This window comes from Periophthalmus magnuspinnatus, chromosome 17 (assembly GCF_009829125.3).
Source record: "Periophthalmus magnuspinnatus isolate fPerMag1 chromosome 17, fPerMag1.2.pri, whole genome shotgun sequence".
Taxonomy (NCBI): domain Eukaryota; kingdom Metazoa; phylum Chordata; class Actinopteri; order Gobiiformes; family Gobiidae; genus Periophthalmus; species Periophthalmus magnuspinnatus.
Genome location: NC_047142.1, coordinates 30,262,521 through 30,290,097, shown reverse-complemented (window position 1 = coordinate 30,290,097; position 27,577 = coordinate 30,262,521). Strand labels below are relative to the sequence as shown.

General features: G+C 39.6%; 4 protein-coding genes across 5 annotated transcripts in view; 3 read left to right on the top strand and 1 right to left on the bottom strand.

Annotated features, from left to right (window-relative positions):
- LOC117385200 (MICOS complex subunit MIC26-like) overlaps positions 1–9,512 on the bottom strand; it is a 57,595-nt gene extending 48,083 nt beyond the window's left edge. The window contains exons 1-2 of one of the 2 annotated variants that reach the window (XR_008649042.1): positions 9,235–9,492; positions 6,073–7,964 (exon numbers count right to left, since the gene is read on the bottom strand). Coding sequence is in view for 1 of the 2 variants with exons in the window: in XM_033982469.2 (XP_033838360.1) it covers positions 7,577–7,964; positions 9,235–9,416 (570 nt within the window). In the remaining variant the exon portion in view is untranslated. Of the gene's footprint in view, positions 1–5,060; positions 7,965–9,234 lie in introns of those variants that run through there. The other variant, XM_033982469.2, reaches the window with a different exon arrangement.
- eif3f (eukaryotic translation initiation factor 3, subunit F) lies at positions 1,027–4,973 on the top strand. Its single transcript, XM_033982942.2, has 8 exons — positions 1,027–1,180; positions 1,668–1,738; positions 1,815–1,894; positions 2,711–2,848; positions 3,097–3,188; positions 3,881–4,017; positions 4,429–4,542; positions 4,822–4,973. The coding sequence occupies exons 1-8, from the start codon at positions 1,069–1,071 to the stop codon at positions 4,897–4,899; spliced, it is 822 nt and encodes a 273-aa protein (XP_033838833.1). The 5' UTR covers positions 1,027–1,068; the 3' UTR covers positions 4,900–4,973.
- Positions 9,513–10,067: 555 nt separating the features above from the next.
- Positions 10,068–12,014, top strand: dnaaf6 (dynein axonemal assembly factor 6). The gene is made up of 6 exons (XM_055228266.1): positions 10,068–10,183; positions 10,643–10,709; positions 10,807–10,909; positions 11,481–11,577; positions 11,693–11,778; positions 11,885–12,014. Exons 1-6 carry the CDS (start codon positions 10,070–10,072, stop codon positions 12,012–12,014), a joined length of 597 nt encoding a protein of 198 aa, XP_055084241.1. The 5' UTR covers positions 10,068–10,069.
- Positions 12,015–13,051: 1,037 nt separating this feature from the next.
- The window catches only part of pip4p1a (phosphatidylinositol-4,5-bisphosphate 4-phosphatase 1a), a 41,194-nt gene continuing 26,668 nt past the window's right edge, over positions 13,052–27,577 (top strand). The window contains exons 1-3 of the mRNA XM_033982471.2: positions 13,052–13,255; positions 15,516–15,709; positions 19,312–19,418. Coding sequence (XP_033838362.1) covers positions 13,159–13,255; positions 15,516–15,709; positions 19,312–19,418 — 398 coding nt within the window. The 5' untranslated portion in view covers positions 13,052–13,158. The remainder of the gene's footprint in view (positions 13,256–15,515; positions 15,710–19,311; positions 19,419–27,577) is intronic.

The following is a 27,577-nucleotide window of genomic DNA, read 5'->3' as shown; positions in this document are numbered from 1 at the left end:
AGGCAGGTGTGCAGTCAGTCAGCCGCGGTAACAGGATGCAGTCACTATGGCCCTGCCCTCACCAAAGCCCGGGACCAGCCCCAGAGAGCGCGCCCGCTGGCTGCCCTCCCACCGCGCCTCCAGGGTCTCTACATCTGTACGCGCGCACCAGGGAAGGAGGCTGCGTGCGCGGAACAGAGGTCAGGAGCAGAGGACGTGTAAACAGGTCACAGATTTATCAAGGAGCTTTACGCGCGCAGACCTGATGACACTTTTATAATGAGCTGAGTGTGGTTTGTTTCATTATAGCATCGAGCACATATATACAGCTTATTACAAGGCTGTGACTGTTGAAACCAAATGTTCACTGAAGAAAATTGGAAAACAAGAGAACATGGCTATATAAACTGGCTATAGATCTAATGATGAGAGTGGTAAGTTCATAAGTGCACTAACTCTATTGTGTATTTATTTAAACTATTAAATGCATTCATCATTGCTCACATGTTGAAAAACTTAATAATTACTTGCAAGACCACAGACCTAAAGCAACTTTGACCTGGCTCTGATGTTTTTATTCTGCACTGTTCTCTTTTAATGTTAATTCTGTGATGATTATTTGTGATTATTTATGTTTTGATTTGTTGTATTGTAATTTTAATGTCTTTCTTATTAAATAAACTTGCCTTGCCTTGCCTGTAATTCCAATTAGAGCTCAGTTAAAATAGCATTAACCAAAAGTAATAACGCAGGCTGGTAAAATAGGCAAGTTGTCAGCCAAATGTTTATTGATTGCACACTCATTATAGCCAAAGGACAGACAAACAAAGTGTAACAAGTGTTGTCAGTTCATATAGGCATATGCGTTTAATTATTTAGGCTAAACAGTGTAGGTTTACATTTAATTGTATATTACGTGTTGTTGGTGTGTTGGTCTTGAATTAAAATAAAACCCACTTTATCTCACCTATAGCCAGATCATAAACTGTACATACACTTCTTCTAGTCTATGACTCAGACTGTACTTCCATCCTCCGTCCACCAGAGGTCACCACACGCGCGCCCACAGCCGTCCTCTCTCTTTCCAACATGTCGGTGTTCGGGCCCGTGGTGAAGATCCACCCGGTGGTTTTAGCCTCAATCTGCGACTCGTACGAGCGCAGGAACGAGGGTGCGAGCCGTGTCATCGGGACTCTGCTAGGTGAGATATCCATATGATGAATCAAATGTCTCCGTGGTGTTGAAATAGTTTAAATAAACCGGGTGATGCGCGAGTTAGTAGGTGTTAGCTCGGGATGCTAATGATGCTAAGCGCTAAACACATGAGTTTTCCAGGTTAGCAGCGTCCGGCTAACGTTGTGTAAGCAGCTGTGTGGTTAGCGTCGCTTGTTTTTAACTTATCACTGGTTTTACGTGATGTACAGCATACACTTGTCTATTATAGCACCTCCCCTTTTAACGTTTTGCTACAATAGATATATGTTTGTCTAGTATTGATAATTCAGCTTTTTGTGAGTTGCTTTTGGCTAATGTAGTGCTAACATCATAGGAAGCTGGAGCATCTTTTACATCTGTTCCAAAAAACTGAATGCAGGGCTAACAATCGACATGTTTGTGAAGAATATAATTTACAGGCTGTATGAGGATGAATAACAGTACTTTGTAAACCTGGTCTTTCTTTTGTTCAGGTACCATTGATAAACACTCTATTGAAGTGACCAACTGCTTCTCTGTGCCCCACAATGAGTCCGAGGATGAGGTTTGTGTTACTGTGGCACTTACTGCTATGTGAAAGCCATTTGTTTATTTACCTTAATTTAAATGTTTTCCTTCAGGTGGCAGTGGACATGGAGTTTGCCAAAAACATGTATGAGCTACACAAGAGAGTGTCTCCCACTGAGGTCATCATTGGCTGGTGAGTGTTTAACAGCAAATACGGCCTCTTTTTTTCCCACTGGCATGGTTCACTTGGGGGCACCTTGGAGGGGGACTGTTTGGTTCGGCTTCCATGCTCCTGGCACGGCTCCAGGTCCAGGGGCAGGGCTCTGCTACATGAGACACTGACGTCACCCAAACACAACTAATGTTTTCTTAATAAATAAAATGTAAATCTTATCTGAATTATACTTGTAATGTTGAGCTCAGCAATTCAAAAAGACATTTGGTAATTCCAAGTTTGTGACGTTGTGACACAAGGCTAAAGCAAAAGCTAGCATAAAAACAAAACTTCTTCTGTTCCAAATCGAAATTGTGGAAATGAGGCTTATATAGACCTGCTCAGTTTTTTTTAATGTTCTTTGTTTGTTAATAATTTGTAATGCAAACTGAAAGTAGCAAGCCACAAACGCTGTAATTCTACTTATGGTCCTGTCTAAAAACGTTATTGTAATCTTTTTGTAGTTGTAGATTTTATTTATTTATTTGATGGAACAATGCATTGAATATTATTGAACATGTAAATCTACCAAAACATTGTAATACTGACTCTTTTAAAAAATACAAAGCTTTTCTGACTAACAAACTACTGACGCAATGATACGTTAAAAATAAACTCAACTTGTCATATCGCTAAACTTTCACTGTTGCCCCTTTACTCCTCATCAATACCATTTATCAGACATTCATCTCCACCCTTTAAACACCTGCCTTCTGTTACTGCTGCTTTTCAAAATAAAATTTTATACATTACGTTAGTATTTGACCTCTCTCTCACTCTCTTGCCTTTCCTCAGGTACGCCACTGGCTTTGACATCACAGAACACTCAGTGCTCATTCATGAGTATTACAGCCGTGAGGCCACAAACCCCATTCACCTGACCGTGGACTCAGCGCTGCAGAGCGGCAAGATGAACATTCGCGCCTACGTCAGGTCTGTTTATCTTTTTTTCTCTTTTGTGGTGGCTGAGTGGCAAGCACTCATGCCTCACTGCAAGATCATCCCAGGTTCAACTCCCTGGCCGCCCGGCCCATTCTATGTGGAGTTTGCATGTTCTTCCTGTGTCTGGGTGGGTTTCTTCCAGGCACTTCAGTTTCCCCCATCAACACAAAATATGCACCATACATCAAATCTTCCAGCTAAGGTAGTCCTCATCTAAATCTTTTGGTTTCTATCTCCAGTGCTCAGATGGGAGTTCCAGGGAAGACAGTTGGAGTGATGTTCACGCCTCTCACAGTGAAGTACATTTACTACGACACAGAGAGGATTGGCGGTAAGACACAGCCTCAAGTGAATAATGGGGACTGCAAAATTAGTTGAGAAAATGCATAGTAAAAGGTTCATGGTACAATATAAAGTTTTTTTCTCAAACTTTATATGACAAGGCTCTAATGTAATCCTTGTCTTGTCTTATTCAGTATACGCTTCAAGTATTTTCAAACTGGCTGCACTGAAATGGAGGAAAGGATTATGGTCCATGTAGTTTCTTTTTACCATGACTACAACAAAATGATGCATTTTAGACCCAATGATGAAAGGGGCCATACCTGGTATTTTGTTTCATTCACAGATGTTTAACACACAAACCCTGTATATGATGTGTGCTGAGCTCTCTCAAATTGAAAACACTCTGTTCCACCTTGTCACATGCTCCACTGTGTTTTTAAATTCCACACACCTTCACTATAATCATTTGGATAATTTCAGCCCTGGAAGAGCCGGTCTTTATTGAACTAAAGATAAAAGGTACCTGAAACTTGAAAGCAGAGCATGTTCATTGTTGGAAATGTAGACTATTAATAAAGTGTTACTCAAACATGTGCGAATGAAACAAAACACAACTCCAGGTGTGTTTTTGATGAGGTAACATTATATCATGACTTAAAACACAAAAGAGTACATTTTGTGTAATATAGGACCATTAAACCTCATTTAGCTAAATGAGAATTATGTGTTTTTCTCCAGTGGACCTGCTGCAGAGGACACGTTTGGCCCCGTCCCGCACAAAGGGCTTGACCTCTGACCTCTCTCAGGTGGCAGGTGCAGCGGCGCGGGTACAGGACATGCTCACAACAGTCTTGGCCTACATCGAGGATGTGCTGGTGAGATACTGATAGATTCCCATTATCAAATCAACCAAGTGCAGTGGTTGCTGTTAAAAAAAATTAACTGCCGAACCCTGTAGCTTAGACCTCTATAAACCTTTTCTGAAGGTAGTAGTAGTAGTTAACAGTGCAAAATTGTCATCTCTCAAATGTTAATGCTACAGTGCTCTGTGATCCATCTGATCTCTGTAAAATCTCATTGCAATTCCAACATATCCAGAAAAAAATATAATTCAGCTCATTTGTAAACATCAAACTATGAAAATGTGATTAAATGTATTTAGTTGTTATTTTTTCAGCTACTTGGCATTGAAAATTTAACTGGTCCATTCCTGTAGTTATGAGTAATTTGTCATTAAACTTTCCACATGTCCCTGTGTCTGACACTAGTGCCCTCTTGTGTTTCAGTCTGGGAAGGTGGCAGCTGATAACTGTGTGGGTCGCTTCCTCATGGACCTGGTAAATAAAGTGCCCACCATCTCAGCAGAGGACTTTGAGAACATGCTCAACTCAAATATTAATGTGAGTATTTTATCTTTTTGGAAGAATTTTCACTTTTTCCCTCCAGTGTTTGATGTGATTATTATAGTGCTCAATAAGATGTGCTAAAATCTGTTTGTAAATGTGCAATGAAGTTCAACTATCGCACTTGAAATGTATATAAAATAACTTTAGATACTTGTGTAGATGCACAAATGAGTGTTTATGTGTGCATTCAATAACTGTTTCTAATGAAAACAATGTAATACCTGCTGGGTTTTGATTCCACTGTCATTTCTAAACTCATTTTGTGTGTTTCAGGATTTGTTGATGGTGACGTACCTGTCAAACCTTACCCAGGCTCAGATCGCTCTCAACGAGAAGCTGGTTCTGCTCTGAGAAAATTCTGTAGTATTTAATTTTGTACAATTTGTTTTTGGCTGCCATGAAGACATAAAAAGGTAAACCAGTCATACTGCGTTTTGTCCTTTACTTTGACATGACAGTGTTTCTCTATTAACCCATGTACAAGACTTAATATTAAGAATAATATGAAAACTAATGTGATGACTGTGATGTCACGAATCCAGTTCTAAGAGGATATTTTTCTCTATCCAAAAATGGGAAATTTAAAGGTGGACTGCATATCCATTCTGGTGGAGGGTATGCCACCTGCTTGTCTCCATGGAGCTGTCATTGCTTTGCCTAGAATATTCCTCAGTGTAGCATTTTACTTTCATCTGCATGGCGATGAGGTGGTGACTTCATCAGCCCAAGTTACAGGTCAGATCTGTGAAGAGGCAAGCCTGTTCACAGTAAAGGCATTTGTTAGTAATAGTATTTTAAGACTATTTGCAAAGATGACATCTCCATGGAAGCAAAATGGTGGACCCTCCACCAGAAAAGTTGCATTGAGCATCTTTAACCGTTCAACCAGGGCAAATCTGTTTATATGGTTTTAATTCACTTATGAGACTACTTAACACTAGTCTGAGTAACCATTTCCCTCCCTCCAACCAAAAGGTCACAAGTTCAAACTTTGTCTAAAAACGTTCCATGAACTTGAAACCAGTCACATTGATTTTGGCATGGTGGGGAAACATTTAAGGCATTTGGCAACTTGACAACACTGAAAATACACTGTACTATAGAGATCTTTAATTCATTTAAAAATACTTGTATAGAACAAATATAATTTTATTAGCTTCTTAAATAAACATTCAAAGAATTGCAGCATTACATAACACATTAAAGTAAAACATTGGTGACAGGATGTGGCCAGCCTGAGATCGTTCAAAAGCTTAGTGCAAAAAATGGGCCTCAAAGTCACAAAAGCTAAAATCACAACACTTAACATAAAACATATAAATTCAGTCTTATTGCCATGTGATTACTGCTGATTTGTTTAAGTATAATTTCAAGGCATATTAAAGCAGTTTTGGGATAGCAGACTTGGAGATGACTTTTTAAATTTGTTTAAAGTGAAAAGTACAGTTTTAACGAACAGTACAATAAATATAACAATGTTAGTGCAATTGCTAAGTATTGTATTGCATTTTGATATAGTTTAACTTCACATTTACAGTACAGACAGCCCAGTGTGATCCATGTTTACCAAAATATAGTAAAATAAATGCACGATGTAACTTTCATGGCGAGGGGGCCGTCCTCTGCTTGTCCACGTGGAGATGTTATGTTGCATAAATACAGCATTAAACTTGTCACTTTCTGGAGACGAGCAGGTGATACTACAAGGTCAAATGAAAGTCCTGTCTGAACCCACTCACAAAATGCATGTTTTTCAATTTTGTGGCAATAAAAAAAGCCTAATTCAATAAAAGCAAGATGGGTTTAATGTCATACTAACAATAATATCTCCATTGAGACAAGCAGGTGGGAGACCCTGGATCAGAAAAGTTACATATTGCACCTTTAAGCACGTCACATTTCTGCTCTCAGTAGTTAATGCTCCTTATTGCTGTTTAAAATGTGCATTGTGAACAGTGTCTTACTTCCAAAAATTTTAATCTAATCAAAACTTTAAAAGGGGCTGTACCTGATTTTCAGTGTTTTTAACATTAAACAAAACTAGTTCATTTTAAACTGTTTGCAGTGTTACAAAGTTATTTCTCACTTACTTTATGAATTCTTCTGAGCACACTAATTATTCACAGCGATGAGTTTATACACACTTCTCACAACTCTGAGAACAAAGTGGAATTTTGCTGTCACGGTAACTAACAACTAGCTACAGCTAGCAATTAACTTCCTTCTCTTTTGGCAATAAAACACACTAATTAGATGTGGACAGTAAACAGTCTACTTATTTTGACCTCAAAAGCTGCTTATACAATATACACTGCCTGGCCAACAAAAAAGTCATCACCAAAAAAAAAAAAAGGTCCCACACTCTAATATTTGGTTGTTCCGCCTTTAGCTTTGATTATGTCACATATTCGCTGTGGCATTGTTTTGATAAGCTTCTGCAAAGTCACAAGATTTATTTGTATCCCGTGTTGCATTCACTTTTCACCAAGATGTTGCATTGATGATGTTAGTCTGACTGCTGCACAACTCTCCAGCACATCCCAAAGATTCTCAATGGGGTTAAGGTCTGGACTCTGTGGTGGACAATCCATGTGTGAAAATGATGTCTCATGCTCCTGAACCACTTTTTCACATTTTGAGCCCGCTGAATCCTGGCATTGTCATCTTAGAATATGCCCGTGTCATCAGGGAAGAAAAAATCCATCTGGTCATTCAGTATATTCAGATGTCAGCTGACCTCATTCTTTAAGCACAGACTGAACCTAGACCTGACCAACTGTAGGAGCCTCGTTACCTATTTGCTTAGTTAAATCCAGGTGGCGACTTTTTTTTTTGGCCAGACAGTGCATCTGTACTGGGGTAAGACACATTTTGCTCAAATGCATGGGGGAAAAAAAAAATCAGGTACAGGATCTTTAAAGAGTTTAGTCATTTTTGTCCACTATTGTTTCACCACAGTCTGCTCCCCAAACATTCTTTCAATACCAAATTCCTGAAATACTAACTAATGCATTTAAATAAGATAAAATCATGGCTTGTTTTCCTTCTCAGTCTCTTTCTTCGGCTTCTCTTCAGTTTTGAACATCTTCTCAACAGCTGCGTAGCTCTGCACTGCTCCTGCATACACTTTGTCCCCGGTCATCTTGGCGATATTAGCTGCTTTCTCTGGATAGTACATGGACGCGCTGAGCGTCATGAGCCCGGCTGGATACACAAACCTTTTAATCCGGGACCGTCGAGCCAAAAACAGACCCAGGATTCCGGTAAACCAGATGACTCCAGCTTTAGGGTAGAAATCATTCGGGGGGTTGCTCAGGTAGGTGTAGACGTCTTTTCCCACCTGGACGCCATGCTGGATCTTTGGTTTGATTTTGCTGTACGTGCCCTGACACCAAGAGATGCAAGGCTCCACTGATCTGAAAAAGCATCGGAAAATATCATTGTACAGTTAAAGTTTTTAAAGTTTGCAGTTTGTGATTTTCATGAAAACACACTTCATTTGTAATTTTTGTTCTTACTCCTCTAGTTAAAATTGTTTCACAAAATTTCTAGGTGCAATAATCATTTGACTCATCTATAATCATTAATTGCATTGCTTTGATTAGGGCTAGAGTGAACAAACATTATTAGTGACTAGCAAACAATCAAGCAAAGTTGATTTATACACCACCTTTCATAGACAGGTCACAAAGTGCTTCACAACAAGTTAACTGATAAAAACACACAATTACAACAGTCAATACAACAATATGTCACAGTGGGCCCTACAAACACGACTGCACCTTAAAACATTTGACCAAATACGTGCATTTTGAGTTGGCATTTGAGGACATGAACAGACTCCAGTGAACACGAGGAGAGACTAATTGACTTAAGTAAACTGGACTTTTAACTGACTCAAATATTACATTTACAGCAAAAGATAATGCCCTCACTGAACCACTAAATGCATCTGGTATTGGGTATAAAAATCATAATAATTCTGCCTGATTTTGGTTTACAGTATTGACCCGAGACAGTCCCAGCACTTTATCCCCTGTCCCAGTAAATTTATCCAAAACCATTGATTTTTCCCAGTTTTATGCAAGAAATATCCATTCTCAGGTGTTCCAATTATATACAAACTCCAAAGTGGGTCGAGAATAGGTCCAGTGCAGAACCAGTATTTTATTAATCCCAAACACCACAACTCAGGGCTCCGCAGACGGTGGATGCTTTTAAAAGAGGACTTAAGACTCACCTTTTTACCCTGGCCTACAGCTAAATACCGGCTATTGTCTTATTGTTTTTATATTGATTTTAATTGTCTTCTGTTTTTAAAGTATTTTTGCACTGTAGCACTTTGAGATTTGGTGTCAAATGTAAAGTGCGTAATAAATAAAATGTATTATTATTAACTCAGGTGTCCCAATTTTTAATTTTAAATAGAAGTATTACATTGTCAACCACTACTGAAACTGGAAACGAATTAAATAAATCACAAATTGAAAATATAATTATATATTTTTCAGAGTTGGGATTTTGGTCAGTAATAATAAATAACCTTTATTATTTTTCAATGTTGCAACATGCAAAACAAAAAGAGCAATAAAGAATAAGAATATAAATAAATGAACCTGTATTTGATTGTGTGTTTTATAAATAAATTCGTTGTAAATGATTGATTTTGGCAGCTCGTGCACTGACCTCCGCACAGACGCCACAGTCTCCTCGAGCTGACCCGGCTGCGGCTGGATAAAGTTAGAGTTTTGCTCCGGAGCGGTGTAAAGGGAGAGTTCGTCCCGGTTTAACGAAGACACCGGCTCCTTCTCCTCGGTATCGGCGGCAGACAGCACCGGGAGCGCAAACAGACTGAAAACACGAGGCATTTTCGCTCCGGTGTAGTTTTATTTTAGTTTGTAGTCACCTTCAACGTGATCTGCGCCTGCCATGCGTCTGTACGGGGACCGCCGAGGGACAATCACACCACTTCGCCTTTTGTGATTGTATTTCTGACTATTTTTTCTTTTGTAAACAGTGTAAATTATGGTGGGAACAAAAAAATAAGAACAACAAAATAAACAATTTAGATATTTTTTCTTTTGTGTTTTTTTTTTTTTTTTTTTTGTAAAATATAAAAAAATAGAATTATAGCTTAATTATAGCTATAGGAAATTATTTGACCTATTTTTGTATTACTTTTTTTCACCGGCCTTGCAAGACACCTGCAGCCGCCTTGACCTCCGTAGCTGTATCGTAGGGCTGTCCGCAGTCAGTCGAGTTAACTTAACTCACCTTTTTGACCTGTCCTTGTCCGCTCTGTGATGTTCATGTTCTGTGGCGCCCTCTGCTTTCCATCACGAGCCTCTGCATCTCTGCTTATTGAGTGACGTCACCGGTAGTGGCGGTTACTGTGGAAACGGGTGGTCAACAGCAACAGGTGTTACGGGGAACAGAAGTTAGCTTTTTGCACTTTAAACTCTTTAAACACTTTTTATGAGACAATTAAGGAGTTTGTTTTGTTAAAGCTATAAATATTCAAATGGAGAGTCTTGGAGTCTCGTCGTTACAAAATCTCCAAGCGCTGTCAGCTTTGTTAAACTCAGACCAAGAGCGAAAAGACGAGGACTGGGAGGTAAAACAGTGTTGGAGTATGGTACCTAACTAGTGTAGGCATTAATTCATAAAATTAGTAAATTAATTCAAATGCGTGTAAATATAACACCACTGGCTAAAGTACAAAAAAAATAAAGAAAAAAGAAAATCAGTCATCCTCATTATAAGGATACAATAAATATGGTAAGATTGCAATAAATATGAAATTACATACATTTGATTCCTAAATACCATCTGTAGCTGCTAAAATAATTTCAACACATTTTTTCTTTCCTGAGCATTCTTTGTTGTCCATATAAAGATAAAGATGCATATACCTGCATATTTGGAAACAGTGTGATAGCCTGTACAGAGCCAGTTTAAGTATTTGTATCTTGATATTAAGCTACAAATATGTAATATCTGCCCTTGGTAAATGGTAAATGGTCACATTTTTCTATAGCGCTTTTCGATCTTATGCATTTATAAAGGAAACACATTCTTTTTTCCTTTCACACAGACACCAAATCCCTCTGCACAACTGGGCCCTGGAAGCATTGGACCCAAACCTAAAAAGGACACTCCAGGTAAACAAATGTATCTCGCATTTTGTCTTTTATTTGTTTAATTTAAACACTATATTACATCATTAATATATTTAACTTATTTTTTTTCTTTCTGTAGTTGCAAGTGGGAGCACCTCTAACAGCAAATACATCTGGAGTGAGGAGGAAGTGGCCGAAGGATCCCAGTTTGATGACCTCAGCGACCCAAGACCTCAGCCAGAGTAAGAAACCGCTTACTATACAAACAGTATTATATATTTTAGTAATATATTAGATTTTAAAGGTTTTAACAAAATCAAAAAAAAAAAAAAAAAAAGGGAAAAAAAAGGAAAAAACTGAAAAATCAAATGTTAAGGTAAATGTAAGGATGAAACCAGAAAAATATGGCAGACCTTTATTTTTAGCAACTTTGATGATGATTATGATGATTATTTATGTTTTGATTTGTTGTATTGTAATTTCAATGTCTTTCTTATTCTGTAAAGCACTTTGAATTACAAATTGTGCTATACAAATAAACTTGCCTTGCCTATTTTTTTGAACCCCTTGTCTCCTTCCTTGTCTCCTCTCCTTGTTCTTTATCTCCTCTCCATCCTTGTCTCCTTGTCTCGTCTCCTCTCCTTGTCTCCTCGTCTTGTCTCCTCGTCTTGTCTCCTCTCCTTTAAACTGTTCCCCACAATTTGACACTTAGAAGAGCACACATTATAAAATATCTGACATGTTGTAACAGTTATAAAAACGCAATAAAAGTAACACTATTAAAGTAACAAAAACACATTTTCTTCTGAGCAGATATGAGGTGATTATGAAGCAGAGCGTTGGGACAGAAGACGTATTTCTGGGCCTCAGTGGGAAAGACCCCTCGTCCATGAGCTGTGAAGCTTTACTGGTAACTGCACAAGTACAAATTGGATTAATATTATTATGGTGTTTGTGATTTGCTTTCACTCCATATTAATTTATTCTTTTATTTATTATGTTTATTTAAATATTTTTAATGTCAGGTAAAAATCAAACTGCCTGACACAAAACTGACTGATGTGGTCTTAGACGTGAAAGAAACATTTTTGGATCTACGGACACCGAAATAGTAAGCAACATTTAGATTTCTTCATGTTTTCTTGTTGTTTTCTTCATGCTCATAATGTATGTCAGATTGATGTTGCTGTTGTAATATTACTTTTTTGTCTTTTCAGTAAGCTTGGTCTACACCTGCCCCACCCAGTCCACAGTCAGGAGGGCAAAGCGCAGTTCTTCAGTGACAGAGAGGAGCTGGAGGTGTCTCTACAGATGAATCGACCGCTAGACTTTATCAACAGGAGATAAAACAATATATTCCTCAGACACACAAGAGAGACTGGATGTAATTTGAAGATTGTAGTTGTTTTTTGATTGTTCATTTTTATATTAAAAGTCATGTATTATACCAAATTGACTCTTGTGAGCTCTAAGGTAAGTTCGAATGTTGTTACCTCCTCAAAAACATACCTGGAGTTGTGTTTTGTTTCATTCACAAATGTCTGAATGACCCTTTATTATTAGTCTGTCTATATCTCCAAACTCAAAATGCTCTGTTCCACTTTGTGATGTCATGAAGCTGTAGTTTTCAATTAACAACTACTTGTTACCTTTTGTTCAGTAGAAATTTGCAATTCCAGGGCTGAAATCATTCAAATGATTCTAGTGAAGATATATGGAGTTTAAAAACTTAGTAAAGCACTTCCTGTTTTACCACATGACATCACAAAGTGGAGTGTTTTCAGTCTGAGAGAAGAACTCAGCCTAAATATGCAGAATTTGTGATTTAAACATGTGTGAATTGTATGGCTCTTGTAGTCCTATTTTCGACCTGTTTTAACCCAAGATTAATGTAGAATAGTCATGTTTTAGACTGGTTTGAAGCCGGAAGGCCACGTATGTACTTAGGCTGTACTTAGGTGTGAAAAGTTCTAAAACCACTGACCTAGACCATTCTCTGGTGTAGAAACTTCTTCAAATTGGGTGTAAACATTTGCAGCCATCATTGTCTTATATTGGCACCTCTGGAATGGCTTTAATCAAAATATTTGTCTTGGTCATTCCACTCAGATTCAATCTAATCTGGGATAAAATGCATTAAAAGTAAATTGCCTCAGCCTCCTGAACTTGAACGTCTCCTTGAAGATGATTAGATCCCAAATATACTGCATGTACAAAGTCATAAATCCTATGAAAGCATCCCCATCCTCTCCTCCGGTGACTAAGCAGCAGCAGCATTATTCTCCCCGTAAGCAGCACACCTCCAGCCCCCCTTTCCTCTCCTCCTCTCCCCGAACTCTCACGCACCACAGGAGGAGACGTACCCATCACATGACGCCCGCATTTCCGACACAACACTCTCCTCCACCCCGCACTCCCACCTCCATCCTCGGTCTCTCTCTCTCGGTCCTTCTCCTCCCTCCCACGCCCGGCTCCGGCTGTGTCTCTCGGTATGGCGGACGGAGAGAGGTCGCCGCTCCTGTCAGACCTCGGGGATGGAGCTCTCGGTGGCGGTAGCGAAGGCGGCAGCGGCCCAAACAAACCCCAAAGTGAGTAGCCCATCCGCGGATCTCTCTGCTCTCTCATCCGCCCCGACTCTGTTAGCCTAGCATCCTATAGCATCTCATGTTAGCGCTCCGAGTTAGCTCCCAGCCTGAAAAACACTAATTTAATCAACTTATAATTAAAATATGTAATTAAATCAATTCGCATATAATCTATTCTCTATATTATGTTAAAATATGATTGAAAAAAAATCTAAATAAATAGCCTGCGTGATTTTAATAGCGTATGTTAGCATTTAGCCTGTTAGCAACTTGCAGGCTACCCGGCAAATTAACATAGTTTCACACTAAATTAAACGGCAGATCTTGTCAGCACATAATGCTTATTTATTGTGCAAAACAAAACTTGTTGTATGCGCATTTTTACAGTCTTAAATATGTGAAATAATTGAAATTCAGTGTTAAAATTGCACGTCTTTGTAGCTAACGTCCAAAAACACCTGACTTGATTGACGTTTGATTGCGCCATTGTGGGACCATCTGTCAGGCAGCTTAGACCAATCACAGCACAGAGGGGGCGGGACATAGTATTCACAATAAATTAGTAATAAGAGACGTAAAAGAAGGCTATTGGTTTTCTGTTTTGGAAGTGTTGCGTTCTTTGTTGCATGCTAGTAGTGCTGGCTGACATAGTAAAAGAACAGGCCTAGTCATTACATGATTTACTTTGGGTGATTTGATCTAATATGACTTTTTGCAGTGTAGTTATAACAGTTGGACTCAAAGTCACTTTAGAGTTTGCTACATTGTTCTTCACTCATTGACAGTCAAATGTAAAATAACAGTTCATTAAAAATTGTATCCAAGGATCTTAGAGTGATGAAATATTAATTGTTGCCATAGTAATAAACAATAAATAAAGTGTTATATATTTTTTGAATAGGGAAAAAGTTGCATATAACAGGAAGCTGATAATGAGCTTGGCGTTAACACTCTGTGGTAATGGGTGTCAGCATTGGATAGGAATGGTTAAAGTTGTTGAAGCTATCAACTTTACTTTTTTTTTACCCCATTAGCAGTGCTTCTTTTTTACATTTACAACATTTTATATTTTCTTCTCTTTTCCATAATATTTTCTTTTATCAAGACAAAATGAACTACCTAAACCTAGCTGTATGTGTTTTCTGATACAGTGACCCACTGACTGTACATAATAAGTCACCTCCTCTGATATGTGTAACCCACTGTATTGACCTCCTGTATAACATTGCCCTGTATATTGTGTATATTCTGTAGCACACACTTCACCAGTAAAACCCATTTATTTCTGCTGCATTCCTGCTGTTTCTAAAGCTTCTTTCACTGGAACTCGAGACCAAATCTGATTATGCTGCTAATCGTGACATAACACATCACTGTCACGGGAATTCAGACTTTCAGCTGCTTGTATAACTCCTGAGGCTGTTACTAATACTAATATTGCACCACTACTACTACTACTACTGTGTCCACTGATAAAAGACATGGTTTTGCCATAATTTCAAACACAAAGTATTAGAGCTGCGAGTAACCATCATTTTAGAAGTTGACTAATCAAAAAATTTAACACTGATCGGGTGTCTAGTCAAACCATAATTTCTATAAATTATGGTTTAACTAGTCAAACCAAATAAAGGTTGAAATCTAGAGACTGGGGGCTTCTAAATAAAATATCCACATTCAAGTGCATTATTGATAACTGTTTATTCTTTTTGACATTTTGATTTAATAATGCAAATGTCTTTATTATAAAAATGTGTTTTAGTCATTTGTCCAGTTTTGTCCAGATATTTATGTAGTAATTATGGTGATAGGCCCACAGTTAATTCATTGAGTGCATTCAAATATTGTCAGTTGAATTAAAATGTTTACAATGATCAACCTTAACATAAAGTCATGAAATAAAATGTGTGGTGTTTTCACAAAAACCATTGAGTGTGCAGTTGTTTAAGAGTTTGGGGAACAGATTGCACCTTTTCACATCACAGTGACTGGTTGATTGATTTAACACATCCACAAAAATTGACAATAAGACAACAAGAATGTTTATACAGATCTAAACTACAGGGTTAGCAGTTTTTATGCAGAGTAAGACAGAATATTTTTTGTTTTTGGAAGAAATGATAGTACTTCAAAAAGTGCAGCCTTTCTGATCTGCCAATTACCTCCATTCAAATTGTGATTTTGATTTGATTCTGATTAATCTTGAAGCTCTTCCCTGGTTCATTGGGCACATTAATTTCTCATTCCTCTTGTTTCTGTGCAGGTTTCCCTCCGTTCCCCAGCCCCACAGCTCCCTCTGTGCTCCTGGGGGAGGACCCTCCTCCGTACTCTCCCCTCGCGTCTCCAGAGAGCGGCTCTGCTCCTGTCATCAGCTGCAGAGTCTGTCAGAACCTCATTTCTGTGGAGGGCAAGACCCACCAGCACGTGGTCAAGTGTGGGGTCTGCAACGAGGCTACGGTGAGTGCATGGACAGGGGGTAGCAGGAGAATAAACACTACTCAAACATGCATGGATCACTCTAAATCTAACTTTAGAGGGTAAATGAGGAGGAAAAACAATTATAACATGGTAAAATGCTCTGAAGAGTCCATTTTACATAATGTCTCCTATTGCATAATTGCCATATTTAAAATGTGAACAGGTTATATAGCAGTCATTCTTATTGTGTAGTATTGCATATCAAATTGTATTAACATTTTAACCCTCAACCAAGACATTTACAAGCATGAGATAGCACATTTTAAAACCATTCATGACTGAAAGGCCCAGGACTTGAACCTTGGACAGTCTCAGCCACTCAGCCACTAAGCTGCTGGTTTGATTAAACTTTCTGGGATACTTCTCCTTGGCCTACTAAATTACAACAGCTCCCATTATTGCTATGAATCCAATGCAGCTAAAGGTCCCTGTGTCTCTGTGGGGTCTTATTCTGTGTAAAAGCTGCTAACGCTGTAGTTTAGACCTCTACAAACATGTTCTGAAAAGTGTGGGATTCTCTTATTAGTTAATCAGTTCAGATTCAGTCTTCTGTCAAATGTTAATTCTACTGGTGGTTAAAATGTAAAATAAGAACAAATTTAATTACAATCCAAATTTTGTCAGAAAATACCCTCTTAGATATTTTTCAAAAGATGATAATAATGACTATATCTGCCGACTCATATCAAAACAAGCTATTCCCGTCTCTATGTGGTGTATTAAAATGTGTTGGCACTAATTGGGTCCATCGTGAAAGAGCTTATTGTGACAAATGGTCCTAATTAAGAATGACTGGTTGCTGTTTAATTGTTTCTGCTGCCTGGTGGTCTTCTGTATTCTGTAGGCTCCAGGCTGATGGGTCTCACTGTGCAGAGGTGGGGGGGTAATGGGGGATTGATAAAACAGCAGGATGCTCCCAGGGCTCTGTCTGATCAGGTTAGAAGAACAGGGAAGTGATTGAAAAGAACAGGTGTGAGCAAGTGAGGAGTGGAGGAGAGAGGATATAGAAGAGACAAATGAGTTGATACAGTGAGAAAAGGGGCAGAAGTGTCTTTACTCAAAGTTGAGTGTTTTGTAAAGCTGTGTGAGAAGAATGAGGCTCACAGACTGTAATGGTCTGTGATCATGTGATCAGCTTAGGTTTTTTAAATGGAGAGGTCAGAGTTTTGACTTTCTTTGTTTGTTAATAAACTTATATTGAAAGCCATTTTATTTGTAAGATAAAATAAAAAAAATAAAATGTGATGAATAAATAATAATAATCATTTTAGTTTTAGTGTTATTATCTTTTATGTCTTTTTAACCGATGGTCTGTTTGTCCAATTTCAGTCAGGATTAGGACCAGAGTGATGGTTTATGGCTAAGGTTACTGTCAGTTGTGGAAGAAGTTCTTGATTTTGTTACTTAAGTAAAAGTACAGACATGAGGGGGAAAAAATACTCAAGTAAAAGTATCTCATGAAAAAATCGAGTAAAAGTATTAAATTACGTGTTTAAAATGTAGTTAAAGAGTAACAAGTATTTTGTGTAGTATTCAGATTTGTGCTGAATCTTGTTCAGTAGAAACAACTGGATTGATATTTTTTCCCTAACTGTTTTATTCAATTTGTATATTTGTGTTTCATTAAATTATTAAAGTGGTAAAAATAAATCCTCAGGCTTTTCAGCAGGTCTCAAACAATAATGAAGAATACTTTTACTTTTCAGTTCTGTTCAAAATGTAGTGGAGTAGAAAGTACAGATACTGCTCTCAAATCTAGTGAGATAAAAATAAAAAGTGTCCACTGTAAAATTAACTAAAGTAAAGTACAGACTTTTTACTTAAGCACAGTACTTTTACTTTATTATGTTCCACTGCTGTTTGTGGCAATGGCAGTAACTGTCTGTTATGTCAGCCACATCATAAAATCCTAAATTGAAACAATAGAAAATATAACTGAAAATTGGCCATTTCAAAGAATCAAAAGATAATCAGAAGACACGGCAGTGGCCGGGCAAAGAAAATCTTGGTCGACTAAAGACATGTCTTGCTGAATGATTATTCGACTGCAAAGGGGGTAAAATCTTCAGATAGCTCACTTCATGCTGTGTCATCACCTCCAGAGTCGACTGTCTAACACAGACAAAACTAGTCCCTTGTGCTTCCTGGACACACTTCCTGGTTTCACTCTTGTTTTTGCTGCTGACTCCTTTAGTTTTTATCTTTTAGTTGTAGAGTTTGATTTATGGATTTCAAAAATCCAAATAATCTTGCTTCTTGAGTTGACAACATTTTAGGACTTGACATCTCCTGTCAGCTCCTGTCAGCTCCTGTCTGCTCCTGTCAGCTCCTGTCAGCTCCTGTCAGCTCCTGTCAGCTCCTGTCTGCTCCTGTCTGCTCCTGTCTGCTCCTGTCAGCTCCTCTCAGCTTCTATGTGCTCCTCTCAGCTCCTCTCAGCTTCTATGTGCTCCTGTGTGCTCCTGTCTGCTTCTCAAAACAAGATCTGAATTTAAAACCACTTGAATACAGAATATATTATTGATAAGTTTGAACTAGTTTAGTTTATAGTCTCACATGGGACCAAGGTTTTCTGAAATTTCAGAATTAGCAGACAAATGTATCTGTACGTTTTGTTAGTTCTTGTGGCAGTGAAGATAAATTTGCGTTTAAAGATATAGTATGAAACTTTCTGTAGGTGGCACATCATCTGCATGTTTCCATGGGAATAGAAAGTTAAAACCATACTTTGTTTAGAACATTCTCCATGGAGATAAAAAGTTACATCCTGTGGCTTTAACTATGAAGGTAAAGTAACTTCTTAGAAAAAGAAAATGTATTATTTTCCAGGTTGATAGCATTTTGCTTGGAATGAAAGAAGGCCTACTTTGCTTGTGTTTGCTATACTGATACTCTGCGCTGATGTCATCAAGATTTGTTGGGATGTGATGCTTACTGTAGTCATCTTTCTGTCTGAAGCTCAGTGAGACTTTAATCTTATCTTTATTTTACCACAATCTGACAAAAGATTGATCTGATTTAGCTGGAAGTACAACAAGTGAGCTAATTTATGATCTTAAAAAGTCTCTTACACATAAAATTACAGTCACAAGCTAGCTAGCATTAGCCAACAGTTTTTAAGTTAGTTTACACTCACATTTTTATTGAAAATTAAACTCCTAAACAGGACCATGAACGCTCGGATTGATCGCAGGCTCCTGAAAATGTGCTGTGTAAATCCATTTTGTATTTCTTCTTGAGTTTCTTAAAACAAACTCAGTGTTTGCTAATGTGTGCATTGTGTCTTCATGGAAACTACTGAACATTCCACCATAGAGATACATGTAGAACACGCCCAGAGTGATGTCACTGCAGAGTATCAATAGTTATAATCTATGACACCTGTGGATCATTATGTTATATTTTGGACAGTTTAAATTGCAATATTTATTTAACTGATTTTTAGCTAAATACGTTTGCTGATTTCCAGGTTGAAAAATTGCAGGGCCCAATGGGAGCTGATGTTATTTGTGCCAAAATGGCTACGCACTGTTGCCAAATCCTCTTATATTAAAGTGTTTCTAACTCTGGTCTTGTGTCCACAGCCCATTAAAAACGCTCCAGCGGGAAAGAAGTATGTGCGCTGTCCCTGTAACTGTCTGCTCATCTGCAAAGTCACCTCCCAAAGAATCGCCTGTCCACGACCATACTGGTGAGAGAAACACATTCAGTATTACAAGTCTAAACATATCCATGCCCTCTAGTGGTGAGACACTGTTCAAACTATTTAATATTAAAGTTTAAAATGTACACGCCCTCTACTGGTGACACACTGTTCAAACTATTTAATATTAAAGTTTTAAAGTGTACACGCCCTCTACTGGTGACACACTGTTCAATCTATTTAATATTAAAGTTTTAAAGTGTACACACCCTCTACTGGTGACACACTGTTCAATCTATTTAATATTAAAGTTTTAAAGTGTAGCGAATGAATGTTTTTCAAAAGCAGCAACATCTCCAGTTACTGTTATTACTGTTATTTTATTATGTTATGTTTATTAATTACCACAAAGATTATATTATTATTATATTATATTTCTTCAAAAGGAGGTGTAAACTAAAATTAAAGCCGCAAGCGGCATCGAATGGCCCTCGCGGGCCGTGCTTCGCACTAGGCCGACCCGGCACTCCCTGTGGGTGGCGCTAACGCGCCACTTGTCCCTTTTTTATTGTGGCTTTGGGCTGCACTTGTCACCAAACAAGTCAAAACACATGTGAAGTGCTGATGCACAAAATGCAAAAACATGGGTTTTGCAGGCATCGCCATGGCAACACCGTGCAAAATACAAACTTGGCCCCCTGAACTTTTTTGACGGGCACGACCTGAAGAATCACTGTGCAAAATTTTATGTTCGTCGTTGACGATAATAAGTCGTTATAAGACTTTGAAATGTACGAAAATTTGGAAATTTTCCCATTAGGATAACATGGGCGCTTTCGCGCATCGCCATGGCAACCCGGTGAAAAATATGACTTGGGTCTGATTGACTTTTTTGATCAGGATGACATGAAGAGTCATGGTGCCAAATTTCACATTATTCCATGAAACTAATATTATTCCCATGAATGGGAAAAATTTGGAGATTTCCCATTAGGATAACATTGGCAGTTTGGCGCATCGCCATGGCAACACGGTGCAAAAAAAAGCATGGGTCTGATTGACTTTATTGATTGGGATGACTCAATGGAATTTTGTGTCAAATGTTATACATTTGGGAAAACAAAATTTTCGGACCTCCATACAAATATATTAGATGTTCTGTAGGGGGCGCTATCGCGCCAATTTAAATTCTGTCATAATGAGTAGCTTTAGGCCCGAAAGTTTTACAACTGATTTGACTTTGACCAAAATCGGACTTTGCATGCGCAAACGGGAGCAAATTTTGACTTTTGAAAATTGCAAAAATTCCGATGGAATTTTGCGGCTTCGCCGCACGGAAACCGTAAAAGGGATCATCATAAATTGGATAACTTTTGATGCCCCACTTGTCTAGATGATGTACAGTGAATTTCAGCCCTGCAGGTGAAGCGCCTTCAGAGGAGTTGACGAAAATGCGAGGTCAGCGAAAACGCTGACTCGGCATTTTGGAATTTTCAATCCAAGATGGCCGACTTCCTGTGCGTCAGGGGGCGTGGCCATAATAATCTTTTTTATTTGGCATCACTTGAAGAATGCGTGTACCAAATTTCGTGGCTCTACGCCAAACTTGACGTCGGGACGTCTCCCATTGACGCAATGTATTTTGACTTTTGCAGGGGGCGCTGTCGCGCCATTTTTTTATGCCTAATGATGCACCATATAAAAAAATAAATTTTTCGCCAGACCTGAATTTTGGGCAAAATTTGGTGAGTTTTTGAATATGTTCAGGGGGTCAAATTACTGCTCAAAGCGCAGAAGAAAGAATAAAAATTAAAGCCGCAAGCGGCATCGAACGGCCCTCGCGGGCCGTGCTTCGCACTCGGCCGACCCGGCACTCCCTGTGTTCCTTTTTTATTGCGGCTTTGGGCTGCACTTGTCACCAAACAAGTCAAAACACATGGGAAGTGCTGATGCACAAAATGCAAAAACATGGGTTTTCCAGGCATCGCCATGGCAACACCGTGCAAAATACAAACTTGGCCCGCTGGACTTTTTTGTCGGGGACGACCTAAAGAATCACTGTGCAAAATTTTATGTCCGTCGTTGACGGTAATAAGTCGTTATAAGACTTTGAAATGTACGAAAATTTGGAAATTTTCCCATTAGGATAACATGGGCGCTTTCGCGCATCGCCATGGCAACCCAGTGGAAAATATGACATGGGTCTGATTGACTTTTTTGATCAGGATGACATGAAGAGTCATGGTGCCAAATTTCACATTATTCCATGAAACTAATATTTTTCCCATGAATGGGAAGAATTTGGAGGTTTCCCATTAGGATAACATTGGCAGTTTGGCGCATCGCCATGGCAACACGGTGCAAAAAAACACATGGGTCTGATTGACTTTATTGATTGGGATGACCCAATGGAATTTTGTGTCAAATTTGGTAACATTTAGAAAAACTAAATTTTCGGTCCTCCATACAAATTTATTTGTTATTCTGTAGGGGGCGCTGTCGCGCCAAATTTATTTCTTTCACAAACATTAGATTTAGGCCGAAATGTTTTACAACTGATTCGAATTTGAGCAAAATCGGGCTTTGTATGCGCAAACGGGAGCAAATTTAGACTTTTGAAAATTTCAAAAATTCTGATGGAATTTTGCGGCTTCGCCGCACGGAAACCGTAAAAGGGATCATCATAAATTGGATAACTTTAGATGCCCCACTTGTCTAGATGATGTACAGTGATTTTCAGCCCTGCAGGTGAAGTGCCTTCAGAGGAGTTGACGAAAATGCGAGGTCAGCGAAAACGCTGACTCGGCATTTTGGAATTTTCAATCCAAGATGGCCGACTTCCGGTGTGTCAGAGGGCGTGGCCATAATAATCTTTTTTGTTTGGCATCACTTGAAGAATGCATGCACCGAATTTGGTGGCTGTATGAAAAAGTTGACGTCGACGTCTCCCATTGATGTCAAAAATTTGACTTTTGCAGGGGGCGCTGTCGCGCCATTTTTTTATGTCCAATGATGCACCACATAAAAAAATAAATTTTTCACCAGACCTGAATTATGGGCAAAATTTGGTGAGTTTTTGAATATGTTCAGGGGGTCAAATTACTGCTCAAAGAGCAGAACAGGAAGAAATAAAAAAAAAAATAAAAATAAAAATAATTAAAGCCGCAAGCGGCATCGAACGGCCCTCGCGGGCCGTGCTTCGCACTAGGCCGGCCCCGCACTCCCTGTGGGTGGCGCTGACGCGCCACTTGTCCCTTTTTTATTGGGACTTTGGGCTGCACTTGTCACCAAACAAGTCAAAAAACACATTTGAAGTGCTGATGCACAAAATGCAAAAACATGGGTTTTCCAGGCATCGCCATGGCAACACCGTGCAAAATACAAACTTGGCCCCTCGGACTTTTTTGACGGGGACGACCTGAAGAATCACTGTGCCAAATTTTGTGTTCGTCGTTGATGGTAATATGTCGTTATAAGACTTTGAAATGTACGAAAATTTGGAAATTTTCCCATTAGGATAACATGGGCGCTTTCGCGCATCGCCATGGCAACCCAGTAAAAAATATGACATGGTTCTGATTGACTTTTTTGATCAGGATGACATGAAGAGTCATGGTCCCAAATTTCACATTATTCCATGAAACTAATATTTTTCCCATGAATGGGAAAAATTTGGAGATTTCCCATTAGGATAACATTGGCAGTTTGGCGCATCGCCATGGCAACACGGTGCAAAAGACGACATAGGTCTGATTGACTTTATTGATTGGGATGACCCAATGGAATTTTGTGTCAAATTTGGTAACATTTGGGAAAACTAAATTTTCAGCCTTCCATACAAATTTATTTGTTATTCTATAGGGGGCGCTGTCGCGCCAAATTTATTTTTTTCACAATCACGAGAATTAGGCAGGAAAGTTTTACAACTGATTCAAATTTGAGCCAAATCGGACTTTGCATGCGCAAACTGGAGCAAATTTAGACTTTTGAAAATTGCAAAAATTCCGATGGAATTTTGCGGCTTTGCCGCACGGAAACCGTAAAAGGGATCATCATAAATTGGATAACTTTTGATGCCCCACTTGTCTAGATGATGTACAGTGATTTTCAGCCCTGCAGGTGAAGCGCCTTCAGAGGAGTTGACGAAAATGCGAGGTCAGCGAAAACGCTGACTCGGCATTTTGGAATTTTCAATCCAAGATGGCCGACTTCCTGTGCGTCAGGGGGCGTGGCCATAATAATCTTTTTTATTTGGCATCACTTGAAGAATGCGTGTACCAAATTTGGTGGCTCTACGCCAAACTTGACGTCGCGACGTCTCCCATTGACGCAATGTATTTTGACTTTTGCAGAGGGCGCTGTCGCGCCATTTTTTTATGCCCAATGATGCACCACATAAAAAAATAAATTTTTCGCCAGACCTGAATTTTGGGCAAAATTTGGTGAGTTTTTGAATATGTTCAGGGGGTCAAATTACTGCTCAAAGAGCAGAACAGGAAGAAATAAAAAATTAAAGCCGCAAGCGGCATCGAACGGCCCTCGCGGGCCGTGCTTCGCACTTGGCCGACCCGGCACTCCCTGTGGGTGGCGCTAACGCGCCACTTGTCCCTTTTTTATTGCGGCTTTGGGCTGCACTTGTCACCAAACAAGTCAATTTGTGCTGATGCACAAAATGCAATTACATGGGTTTTCCAGGCATCGCCATGGCAACACCATGCAAAATACAAACTTGGCCCCCTGGACTTTTTTGACGAGGACGACCTGAAGAATCACTGTGCCAAATTTTATGTCCGTCGTTGACGGTAATATGTCGTTATAAGACTTTGAAATGTACGAAAATTTGGAAATTTCCCCATTAGGATAACATGGGCGCTTTCGCGCATCGCCATGGCAACCCAGTGGAAAATATGACATGGGTCTGATTGACTTTTTTGATCAGGATGACATGAAGAGTCATGGTGTCAAATTTCACATTATTCCATGAAACTAATATTTTTCCCATGAATGGGAAAAATTGTGAGGTTTCCCATTAGGATAACATTGGCAGTTTGGCGCATCGCCATGGCAACACGGTGCAAAAGACGCCATAGGTCTGATTGACTTTATTGATTGGGATGACCCAATGGAATTTTGTGTCAAATTTGGTAACATTTGGGAAAACTAAATTTTCGGTCCTCCATACAAATTTATTAGATGTTCTGTAGGGGGCGCTATCGCGCCAATTTACTTTCTGTGATAATGATTAGCTTTAGGCCCGAAGGTTTTAGAACTGATTCGAATTTGACCAAAATCGGACTTTGCATGCGCAAACGGGAGCAAATTTTGAAATTTGAAAATTGCAAAAATTCCGATGGAATTTTGGGGCTTCGCCGCACGGAAACCGTAAAAGGGATCATCATAAATTGGATAACTTTAGATACCCCACTTGTCTAGATGACGTACAGTGAATTTCAGCCCTGCAGGTGAAGCGCCTTCAGAGGAGTTGACGAAAATGCGACGTCAGCGAAAACGCTGACTCGGCATTTTGGAATTTTCAATCCAAGATGGCCGACTTCCGGTGCGTCAGGGGGCGTGGCCACAATAATATTTTTTGTTTGGCATCTCTTGAAGAATGCATGTACCGAATTTCATGGCAGTATGAAAAAGTTGACGTTGACGTCTCCCATTGACGTCAAAAATTTGACTTTTGCAGGGGGCGCTGTCGCGCCATTTTTTTATGCCCAATGACGCACCACATAAAAAAATAAATTTTTCACCAGACCTGAATTATGGGCAAAATTTGGTGAGTTTTGGAATATGTTCAAAGGGTTAAATTCCTGCTCAAAGAGCAGAAGAAAGAAGAAATTAAAGCCGCAAGCGGCATCGAACGGCCCTCGCGGGCCGTGCTTCGCACTAGGCTGGCCCCGCACTCCCTGTGGGTGGCGCTAACGCGCCACTTGTCCCTTTTTTATTACGGCTTTGGGCTGCACTTGTCACCAAACAAGTCAAAACACACTGGAAGTTCTGATGCACAAGATGCAAAAACATGGGTTTTCCAGGCATCGCCATGGCAACACCGTGCAAAATACACACTTGGCCCCTAGGACTTTTTTGACGGTGACGACCTGAAGAATCACTGTGCCAAATTTCACATTCCTCAATGAAGTGAATAAATCGTTATAAGACTTTGAAATGCATGAAAATTTGGAAATTTTCCCATTAGGATTACATGGGCGCTTTCGCGCATTGCCATGGCGACCCAGTGAAAAATATGACTTGGGTCTGATTGACTTTTTTGATCAGGATGACATGAAGAGTCATGGTGCCAAATTTCACATTATTCCATGAAACTAATATTTTTCCCATGAATGGGAAAAATTGGGAGATTTCCCATTAGCATAACATTGGCAATTTGGCGCATCGCCATGGCAACACGGTGCAAAAGACGACATAGGTCTGATTGACTTTATTGATTGGGATGACCCAATGGAATTGTGTGTCAAATTTGGTAACATTTGGGAAAACTAAATTTTCGTCCTTCAATACAAATTTATTAGATGTTCTGTAGGGGGCGCTATCGCGCCAATTTAGTTTCTGTCATAATGAGTAGCTTTAGGCCCGAAAGTTTTACAACTGATTTGAATTTGACCAAAATCGGACTTTGCATGCGCAAACGGGAGCAAATTTTGACTTTTGAAAATTGCAAAAATTCCGATGGAATTTTGCGGCTTCGCCGCACGGAAACCGTAAAAGGGATCATCATAAATTGGATAACTTTTGATGCCCCACTTGTCTAGATGATGTACAGTGATTTTCAGCCCTGCAGGTAAAGCGCCTTCAGAGGAGTTGACGAAAATGCGAGGTCAGCGAAAACGCTGACTCGGCATTTTAGAATTTTAAATCCAAGATGGTCGACTTCCGGTGCGTCAGGGGGCGTGGCCATAATAATCTTTTTTATTTGGCATCACTTGAAGAATGCGTGTACCAAATTTCGTGGCTCTACGCCAAAGTTGACGTCGGGACGTCTCCCATTGACGCAATGTATTTTGACTTTTGCAGGGGGCGCTGTCGCGCCATTCTTTTATGTCCAATGATGCACCACATAAAAAAATAAATTTTTCAGCAGACCTGAATTTTGGGCAAAATTTGGTGAGTTTTTGAAAATGTTCAGGGGGTCAAATTACTGCTCAAAGAGCAGAAGAAAGAAATAAAAAAAATAAAAATAATAATAATTTTAGCAAAAACAATATATCCGATAACATTAGAATGACATATTATACGTTTTTTGAAAGCTCTCGACTTTCCCCACGTCACCGTGGGGTCAATGGCGAATGACGAGCGCTAACGCGCTCGTCATTCGCCATGGCGTCGGGGTCCGCCATTGACCTCCCATTGACTTCCATTCATTTTAGCAGTAACAAGTATGGCCCATGCCTGCGGCATGGGGGCTTGAATAGGGCTCGATGCCAGGAGTGTGTTTGGGGACATTAGCGCTTCGCGCTGCGTCAGCGTCAACATTGAGTCAATGGGCTTCGCCCATTGACTCAATGTTGACGCTGACATGCTAGCAAGAACAAATATGCATGTCCCATGCCTACGGCATGGGTTGCTAGGACACAGGAGTCTGTGCAGGGGGGGACGAGTCCTGCTATTCACTCCTGTTGACGCATGTCAGTGTCAACATCGAGTCAATGGGCTTCGCCCATTGACTCGATGTTGACGCTGACATGCTAGCAACAACAAATATGAAAACCCATGCCTACGGCATGGGTTGCTAGGACACAGGAGTCTGTGCAGGGGGCGATGGGGGACGACTCCTCCTATTGACTCCTGTTGACGCATGTCAGCGTCAACATCGAGTCAATGGGCTTCGCCCATTGACTCGATGTTGACGCTGACATGCTAGCAACAACAAATATGCACACCCATGCCTACGGCATGGGTTGCTAGGACACAGGAGTCTGTGCAAGGTCGCGGTGCTGCCACGAAGTTGCGCGCTTCGCGCGCAACTTCGTGAAGACAGTCTGCAACGATGAGTGCTTCGCACTCATCGTTGCGGAAGCAATAGGCCCTACGCCCTGTAGGGGCTCGGGCCTAAAAAAAAAAAAATAATAATAATATTTTTAGCAAAAACAATATATCCGATAACATTAGAAACACATATTATACGTTTTTTGAAAGCTCTCGACCTTCCCCACGTTACCATTGGGTCAATGGCGAATGACGAG

Coding starts and splice junctions, on each gene's coding strand:
- dnaaf6 (XM_055228266.1), top strand. CDS start 10,070: ATGGAGAGTCTTGGAGTCTCGTCGTTACAAAATCTCCAAGCGCTGTCA. Junction 10,184..10,642: donor TAAAACAGTGTTGGAGTATG/GTACCTAACTAG, acceptor CCTTTCACACAG/ACACCAAATCCCTCTGCACA. Junction 11,578..11,692: donor TGAGCTGTGAAGCTTTACTG/GTAACTGCACAA, acceptor TTTTAATGTCAG/GTAAAAATCAAACTGCCTGA.
- eif3f (XM_033982942.2), top strand. CDS start 1,069: ATGTCGGTGTTCGGGCCCGTGGTGAAGATCCACCCGGTGGTTTTAGCC. Junction 1,739..1,814: donor ACAATGAGTCCGAGGATGAG/GTTTGTGTTACT, acceptor GTTTTCCTTCAG/GTGGCAGTGGACATGGAGTT. Junction 3,189..3,880: donor CGACACAGAGAGGATTGGCG/GTAAGACACAGC, acceptor GTTTTTCTCCAG/TGGACCTGCTGCAGAGGACA.